A 9834-nucleotide genomic window follows, 5' to 3' on the forward strand; every position below is an offset into this window, starting at 1 on the left:
ATGGATAATGTATTCCCATAAGGCTCTGTGTAGTTGGGGAGAATAGATTCCGCTGTTTGGTTGGTTATTGACGGCCGCTGCTGTCCATGGTGCTGATTTCCCTAGTGACGTAAGCAGCCACATGCATTGTACGATGTGTCTGGGAAATATAAATTAACCTTCCCCATTCTCTATTATACTGTGCACTCGTGTAAAAAGACAGCAGAGAAATTGCATATATATGTATACATTGTATGTATAAGAACAAAGGCCCGTTGATCCATGGACTCTCGGTGTGTTTGAATTATGAACTTTTAAGATTGACTTCCTTTATTAGATTCAAAGCAACAAAGCGTCACTATATTGGACACAACCATACATATTACATAAACGTTTGTCATGCTGTTTAGTCGAGTTAATAGGGGATTATCACACATTGAGGTCTGTAGGTTCATCTGGAGTTATAGAACTGCAGTGTTATTGGCTGCCTGATACCTGGACAACACACTCAGCATTCTGACCCAACGCACTGCTTGCAGAATCCCCTGTCTGATTGATCTGGATGGATTTTTCACACTGACCCATTGTAAATATAGATTTCTGGACTTGTGGCGGGGCCAGAGATGCCAAAGACAGGATGTCCAGTTAACACCGCTGAGACAGAGAGGATGAGGACCTGGTGGAGCTGGACCTGGTGGAGCTGGACCTGGTGGAGCTGGGGCTGGGGGAGCTGGACCTGGTGGAGCTGGACCTGGTGGAGCTGGGGCTGGGGGAGCTGGACCTGGTGGAGCTGGACCTGGTGGAGCTGGGGCTGGGGGAGCTGGACCTGGTGGAGCTGGACCTGGTGCAGCTGGGGCTGGTAGAGCTGGACCTGGTTGTAGCATGGCTGTTTGAACTGTACTGTACATTAAGGTTGTTGTGATTCTCATATTGTGAATCATATTTCTCTGTGTTATAGGGTTCTTTAATAAATCTGCAGGGACCTCTCATCAAACTTACTGCTCTTCATTTCCACACAAACTCCCTCAATAAATAATTACATTTAATATATTGTGAATCTATTTTTGTCATACTAAGCAGGGGCTTTCGGGGAAAAAACAAAGCAATTGTATTGCTTATGTTTTTTCCAAAACTGTATGATTGATACAGCCTACTTGGCATTTGACTGGCAGTATAAAAAAACACACAATCCTAGCAGACTTAATGGATAAAGCTAATTTATGATTAACGGATACACATTCAGTGTGTGGGTGTATATGTATTTATGTACACCCATGATGAACTCCTGTGTGTGGAGGTGGAGTTAATGTAACATATAATGATCTAAGTATCTTAAAACATACCAGTCAGAATTACTGACTCAGGCATCACATGATTCATGATGACTTCTATGAGCTTGTGTATAGGCGTGCCATTTTGGGTTCTGTCAGTCAACACAGTTTTGTTTCAAATCTGTTGGTTTTGTTTGTTTCGGTCTATATCCACAAGATGTAAAACCCCCTCCCCCACATACATCACCTCTTCACCTCACTTTTGCTCTCCATAATTTAAATGTCCTTATCCACCATTTCTTCCTCCCCTACCGCTTCCCTCTCTCTTTATCGCCTCCGCAACACCCTCACCTTCTCACCTTTCCTCACCCTTGGAGGCAATATTTCACACCTCAACCATTAACATGGCACCCTTCACCCCTCCTTTCCTCTTTATCTACCCCCTCCTCTTTCCTCCCTCTCTCCTGTCGGCATTATTATGAGCCAGTTAGAAGAAAATGCCGGACTACAAATGCATGACTGTGACAACATTAAAATCTTCCTTCCATGTTATCCTCTTCCTGTGCAGGTCCCATCTATAAGAGACAAATGAGAACCAAGATCCCTCACACCTCTTGAAGCTTGCATATCTTCTGATATGAGAGTGTCTCGGCTGTCCGCCCCCCCCCCCCCCCGCTCTCCTCCATTATGGATACGCTTATTGACCTGCTTGTCTCCTGTTACTGATGAGAATCATTTCCCCTCATGTTTGTTCTGCCAGCACAGGAGAGGAGCCTCCGTCCAGACTTGTTTGTGTTGTCTCACTTCAGCATGTTATTGTTCTCATTATTATTCTGATCACAACACTGTATTTGATCATTAAAAAAAAAACTGGATATATTTAGGCTATGGCAGATATCCGCCATACATTAAAAGTCAAAACACAGCTAACCCAATGAAATTGGTGACTGCAACAATATTTCTTGATATCTTCTACAAAGTACCAAATATGTGTTTTATGCTGTTCCACGGAGAGCCTGCCGTGCCCCTGCTATATCTGTGAGAGGACAGATGGCTGTCCCTGTTGGTGTGATTCTTCACAGTCACTCCAAGTTAATACACCCAGCATATGGGCCTGCATCACAGGGCAGGGGCTGGCACAGGGCCCTCAGGAGAGCATGCTGACAGGATAGGGAGTGGCTCTCGTGCAGGGAGCTGGTTCATGATGTCCAAAATGACCGCGTAGTGGAAACTTGTGGGACCCAAAGCCCTTATCAGGCACATTTCACTTATATAAATGTCCTTACTCCCTGGGGATGACCAGGGCACGCCCTGCCAGGTCCCATCAAACACCAGTGACTGTGTCATGTTTGTTTTTGTACTCTGTAAAATAAAAACAATCTGTCATAGTTCAGTTGAATGAGGAGCAGCCATTGTTTAGAGAACTACCTTGGGAGTCCATTTCATTTAAGAATTGAACAGATTTTGGAATGTTCACCTGCTTTCTCTTCCCATCCTGTCTGTGGGGCTCCCATTCAGATAATGGGCGCACCTGGAGAACAAACTGCTTTATGAATGAGGATTATGAGGTATTATAACTGGCTGCTGGACTTTTTATAGGCTCATAATACATTAGCAGAACCGCCACTATCCACCTTGGACTAAATATGCTGGTTATTATCTTGATTGCTGTCTTATAATGAGAACAGACTGATCCTGCATGAATCACAACTACATTAGGACTTACGAATTAAACAATTCCATTAAGCTCATTATGGCTTCTCTCTCCCGAACTGAAGAATGTTCACACTTCAATAATGCCACTGGCAATTTACATTTCATACAATATTTGATTATTTAGATATTAAAAGATTTGGGAAAATGTTTATGTAGTGCCATACAGTGTATTCCAAAGGTGGAAATAGATAAAGAAAACAATACTATCCTCTCATATTGCTGCAACATATACTGCTGCCACCCAGTGGTTTACAAAAGTACATGTTTTGGAAATGTCCTTTCTGTCATGTATAAAATAATCGAAGGAAAGGGTATGTATTACATGAGAATTATCTACACAATTTAGCACAACATTATAACTGCTTGAATGCAGAAAAAAAAAGAATGTAATCCAATTAAACAAAAGAAAATATAAATTTTGTCAATTCATGTGGTTTTTATTTTGGAAAATTAAGTCTCAAAATGTCACAAGAGGGCAGGGTAGAGTGAGCAGTTCACAGGAGTACATAAGGTTCATCATTAGAATCAGCTCCATAACAGCAGCAGGAGACCCATTCAACATGGTTAGAACTGGTTCAAGTAAAACAAGCACTGACATTTCAACCAATGTTAGTGGTCAAGCTGAAAGGAGGCCAGGAAAGTTACACAACTTATCTGTAAGCGTAGCTGTTAGGAATATCCAAAGAATATCCAAACCAAATAAAAGAAAATTAAATAAATAGAAAAGGTTAATCGACTAAAATGTGGAGAAACTGAAAATACTAGTGAGAAATATGAATGTGGTTCAAAAACATTGCTAAATCCTAATGCTTGCTGTGCATTACCAGCAGTTAAATACATTTTAAAAACAACACAAAACACTTACAAAGCATGTTTAACACTATTGAACAAAAATTACATGGCAACTGAACATCATAACACAGTAGGGAAAACAATCTTTGAGAACACAATGGATAAAACAGTCTGAGTTAACATGATCAAGAATAACAAAATGCATACAGCAGGTTTGCGATAGCTATTTTCACACAGTAATCAAGCACCCAAACACACACTAACAAATGGCTGAGTCTTGCTATAATGTGACAACAGGCTACAATCAGAAAAAAAAACGATCTGATACAATCCATGTTTCTTCAACTTACTAAGTACTTAAACACACTGACACAACTGAGATAACAGAAAAGTTTCAAATCAGAACGGATTAGGTGTGTGGACTATTATAAAATCCTCACTAAAGGCAAAGGTCAAAGATAAACCATTCAATCATTCTCTCATGATCTAAGGAACTTACAAAGGTTACTGTAATATACAACATGAAGTCTGCGGTCCATTGGTAATCTATACGTGGAAGTTAAGTAAGTTGGCTCAGTTACACAAGTTTATAAATAGTTCTACCTCATTAACTACTTATCCTTTCTAAAATCTAATGACTAAGATCCCAGCTTTCTGGGCAAACAGAAATACAAACACTGAATAAACTACATCACCACTTCTTCAATGTATACCTGTTTTCCACCTACGTCAGCACAAATGAGATGAACCATTAAGTGTATATCAGCATCACCACCTCACTGCAGTTCAGACAGGGAGGACTTGGGGTATAATAGTTGACACCAATGGGTACATAAGACAGACCCACACATCACTAGCCTACCACTGCTCTAAAGGGCCAAGTTCATTATTAGTAACACTCAACACTGATTTTCTATCCTGAATCAACAACAATGCCACACCACTCTAAGTACTTGTGACAGGAGGGCAGGAGACTGGGTGCTTCACAGCAGTGTGGCAGGAATTCCCAGTCGGACAATCAGAGAGAAAGGCTGGGCCTTCACAGTACCACAGAGCTCACACAATGTTCTCACTACAGACTGGGCAGTGTGTTTCAGTGCAATCCCTACGTGCAAGTATGTTTGGCTCTGTATATCTTCAAAATAGCCATAGCTGTATTGTTTTTTTTGTCCTTAAGACGAAACCAAAAGTTTTCTTTTTGAGTTTTGTGGAATATGGCAAAAAAAAAAACACGAGCATGCACACCTTTTTCGTAGAAGTCCCCAAAATTACGCAATACTGAAAACATGGTTTCACACGTCAAATGCCCTGGGCTGATCACAAGTACTTAGAAGGTAAGAACTCATAGTTGATTTGGAGCAGGGTTGTCGAGACAAAGTGAAAACCTTAGAGGAAGGTGCATAAATGTTGGAGTATGAAATGCTGCATAGTGGGGTGGGGGGGTCAGGGATTCAGGCCTGGCTGTGCAGCAGAGGACACATGCAGGAGAGGAACATACGGGGTCACAAGGTTAGACTGACTACGAAAGAACCATTAACAAACTCAAATCAAGGCTAGGGGCAGGACCTTAGAGGTTTCAAATTGGGTACACCTGTTCCTCCTATCATACATGAGTTTTGGAACTTCCAGCTGTTAAGCTCGAGCTGATTCTGAGCTGTATAAAAGTGGCCTTAGCTTGGGGCTGATGGTCATGTGATGTATTCTAGTGTGAAGCTGACGAGTTTAGGGCGACGTTTTCCCTCCGTGCCGGTCAGGTATGTGTGTTCTCCTGTCAGGTATGTGTGTTCTCCTGTCAGGTGTGTGTGTCCTCCTGTCAGGTGTGTGTGTGTGTGTTCTCCTGTCAGGTGTGTGTGTTCTCCTGTCAGGTATGTGTGTGTGTGTTCTCCTGTCAGGTGTGTGTGTGTCCTCCTGTCAGGTGTGTGTGTGTTCTTCTGTCAGGTGTGTGTGTGTGTTCTCCTGTCAGGTGTGCGTGGGGTCATGGTCCGTGGGGTGTGCCTGAGTGTCTGCAGGGGTGCACAAATCTACATGTACCAGTGTTATCTGTCTTGTGTCTACACTACTACATTGTGTGATGGACTATAGGAAAGCGCTTGGATTGGCTCTGGGGTCCTTCTGGTTCCTGTAGCGCACTGCCAGCCACACCCCTAGGATCTAAAAGACAACGATTGAGGTTAATCTTGTTGTTCTCAATAAAACCACCAAGATTTCAAAAAAACGCAACGTTTGTCACCATGGAGGAAATGCTGGTCATTGCACTGGACTGGACATTGGTCCGTGCGGGTCAGAGAGCCTTACCTCCGTGAAGCTGAAGAAGAGCCCCACCCCTCCCAGGATCTTCAGGGCCTCCGTGGCGTGTTGCAGCATCATGTCTCCGCAGGTCGAGCAGTTTTTACTGGCTTTGCATGGCTGCAAGGGGACAAAGACAGACAAGCTATGAATCTCAGGTTAGTCACAAGTCTCCTGTTATCCACGACTGGGAAGCTCGTTCCAGAGAGGTGCATGGAGCATGTCACCTCGGGGTCCCATTATTACTGAATCACAAAGCCATATTTCCCTTCCGGAAGAAGGGATATGTTTGAACACTATAGCAACCATGCAACCCGTAAACCCCATATCCCATCTTACAGCAGTGCAGTTGGCCATGTCCTTTTCAAACTGGGCCCGGCTGGCAGTGGTGTTGAGCAGGCCGCAGCAGTCCAGCTGGCCCTCCAGGTCTACCTTGGTGGTGTTGTTCAGCAGGCCCCAGGTGGAGCTCAGAAGCTTCTCCTGCAGAGGAACATCATGGAGAGAGGAAAGAGGTGGACCCAGAAAGGAACAGACACAGGTTAAATAAAAGGTGAAAAAAAAAGAAAAAAAGAATTGAGAATGTGTCAGATCGGTCGATATATTCACCAATTTGTCTAAAAGGTATAAAACATTTGCTACAAATAATCTGGGGGGTTATAATAGGACATGCAAGGTAGCAAAGAATCCAAACCAGATTCCCACCTGTTGTCCTTGGTTCATTGCCAGGCAGGAGCAGGACACCCCAAACTGGACGAGAAAGACCATGAAGAGTATGACCATGTACTGAGAGAGTCCAGAGTCAAGGAGGAACACAAGTCTTATCATAGCACTACACAGTCAAATGGGGAGTTGGATGTGGCTGTGTATTCCAGGCCGATTTCACTGATCATGCTTACCATATCGGAAACTATTTACCAAAGTAGGGCAATGAAAATACTTGCGACTGCATTTCCAGTGCTCCCCAGGAGTCCAAACCTACAAGTACATTCAGGGACTGAACAGTCAAGCAGGGCGTCAAGGATACGAAGAAGAGCATGACTTGGTGGTGGTGGATGGCCCCTATGAGTCCTACGATGGCGATGAGAAGCAGGAACACTCCCACGGCGATTACCCCTCCGATTATGTGGATGCTGGACACGATGCCAAACTCCTTACCCCATGCTGCCACCCCGATGAGCAGCAGCCCCACCAGCTGAAGGGAGCACAGACCAATTAACAGGAGAAGGAGCCAGGAATACAATCCTAGTTGCCTCTGGTCTATTTAATATCTAAGAAAGCATTGCCACAGCATAGCAGTTGAGGAATGGCAAGAAGCACACAACCTGGGACAAGGGATAAGTGTCCATCTGCTAATCTTGACCACCAGGCCCGCAAACAGAGGCAATGTTCAGAAACGCCTAACTAAAGTAACTGCACAAACAGTAGAGGCAGTGTGCTAAAGACATGGGTGAGGTAACGGGTAAATGTATCGAGGTAAGTGCATTAACAACAGACAACAGCACACATTATACAGCTAGCGGATTCTAATGAGATAACTGCTGCCTCGCCCGGCAACAGTAAACACCATCACCTGGTGGCAGCTATCACACTCGACCTTTCTGTTTAGAGTCACACGTGTCCATGATGATCCAGAGGTCGAGGGAGATAACAGCAACCTGTGTCAAGATAATTTCTAACATAGCTAGGCTATCTAGCATGGGAGCTATGTCTAGCGCCATGTCTAGCTAGGTAACTATCTAGATAGCTAGGCTACAGTACAATACAACATTCTAGAAATTGTCTGGATAGCTAGTTAGATCTAGCTATTGAGCTAGCTTATGTTAACTACCTCTGAATAAAGAAACATTACCAGTGCATTCGTCAATGTATTACGTAGGCTTGTTGAATCAAAGATCAAACTATACGTTACACCAATAATTTAGCTAGCAGTCATTTTCACAAAACAATAGCTGACCAGTTACTGTAGCGAGCTAGCCATCGTTTAGTGGCTAGCTGCTAGCATGATGATCCATTTTGTACACTCACCATGTAAACCACATTTAAGGAACAAAGCGCATTTTTTGAGCAGGTAAATCCGCCACAGACCATGTTCAGATATTCGAACACCTAAATCAGTTTAAGGCAGACGCTGGGACTTTCTTTAGCAAGCAGTTGTTTCCAGGCTTGACAGAGCTGTTGTTGATCATCACCAGCAGTTCATCACCGGGTTCAGCCACAGGGCGGGGGTGTAGTTGATGACGTGCGAGCGTGACGCTACTATGTCCGCACAATTTTTTTCTTAGTTGATTGCCTATAAGGGGGCCTCTGACAGCCTATGTCATTAAATGATCGTTGTTTTTTTTTTTACCACATTTGAATCGAATATGAATGACTCACAGCATGGGTATTAAGATAATTAATTTAATTAGCCATTTCCTACAGGAATGTAGAAAAGAGAAGGGGAGGGAGGGATGGCCGAGTGGAGAGAGAGAGAGAGAGAGAGAGAGAGAGAGAGAGAGAGAGAGAGAGAGAGAGAGAGAGAGAGAGAGAGAGAGAGAGAGAGAGAGAGAGGGTGAATGAGTGGATGTCAGAGGAGGAGCAGAGAGGACAACGGTTTATAGAAACATGACTGGGGGATGATAATCATAAACCATAAACATAAGCCTGTGAATGTCCTCTGCAATGAACAAGATCACCATGTAGTTGACAATGTCACAGACAATATTGGTCCAACAGTGCATGCACTCATATACTTTAGACTAGGTTCATGTAGTTTGAGAAAAGAATGAGGGACTGTGGGACATGATTGCAGAACACTGAGAGACTCAAAGTGAGCAGTGTGAAATAAGGAAGTGAGTTCAAAGTCAACAGAGGAAACGGAGACACTGCAGTGAGATGAGTTTTGGCTTCTTGTGGTCTGGTGCACACAGCACCTCTCTCTTGGACTAATTCACACATGTGCGTTCATGCATATGTGTATTTTTAACTGTTTGGACGGGGAGCAGAAAAACCTGGAGTTCAAATGGGCTGAAAAGAGTACCTTTTTGTTGATCAGTTCATAACAATCTATATTTGTCAAGATGAATAGCTTCGGTAAATCCGCATTATCAAATGCAATCAAAGCAGAGGTGAAGAGGCACCAGTCTCTCCAGAATACTATCAACAGACTCTTTAAGCAGTTTGAGAGGGTGGAAGATCCACAGCTACGTTCGGGTCTCAAAGTTTACCTCCATAGCATCCAAGGTAAGTTTATTTCTCACTGAAGAAGATGCTTTGATTCTGGGTTTTGAATTCAATATTTTATGAAATCATTCCAGTGATGTTGTTTAGGCACATAGTTGTTTATTGTAATGCAACTTGAAGTGAAAATGATCTGTTTACTTGAAGGCCTTTCTGCAAAGCTCCATTTCAGCTTAGCTGCTGTTGAGTAAAAACGAGGATGAGATTTTGACTCTGAATTTCTTTCATTCGTTGTTTCAGTGAAGCTATGCAATTCATTTCAATGTACATATTTGACAACATTTCCTGTTTTCAAGCATCAATTAATGAATTTGATGGCATTTTTACTGTAGACTCCCGAAGTTGATATTAGAGTTGAGCACTGTGAGAATGCTTACACTGATAAGATCGTTTACACAGTTTCCTGTGTTGAGGTTTCACTAAGGTGAAAGAGTCCCTACAGTTTTTGCCTGTCGGTTGAACATTTTCTTTCGAATTCCACCAAGTCTCCTGCTGAAGCCCTGGCATGCAGTCATGCGTGTGTAAGCTTCACCCAGAACACTGGTAGCAACCAATCATGGCATCATTGTGG

General features: G+C 43.2%; 1 protein-coding gene across 1 annotated transcript; it reads right to left on the bottom strand.

Moving 5' to 3' along the window:
• Nucleotides 1-3378: 3378 nt before the first annotated feature.
• tspan31 (tetraspanin 31) lies at nt 3379-8261 on the bottom strand. The gene is made up of 6 exons (XM_047040824.1): nt 8070-8261; nt 7069-7236; nt 6747-6827; nt 6384-6524; nt 6054-6164; nt 3379-5909 (listed from the first exon to the last, which is right to left on the bottom strand). The coding sequence occupies exons 1-6, from the start codon at nt 8130-8132 to the stop codon at nt 5835-5837; spliced, it is 639 nt and encodes a 212-aa protein (XP_046896780.1). The 5' UTR covers nt 8133-8261; the 3' UTR covers nt 3379-5834.
• Nucleotides 8262-9834: the final 1573 nt, after the last annotated feature.

This window comes from Hypomesus transpacificus, chromosome 18 (genome assembly GCF_021917145.1).
Source record: "Hypomesus transpacificus isolate Combined female chromosome 18, fHypTra1, whole genome shotgun sequence".
Lineage (NCBI taxonomy): Eukaryota > Metazoa > Chordata > Actinopteri > Osmeriformes > Osmeridae > Hypomesus > Hypomesus transpacificus.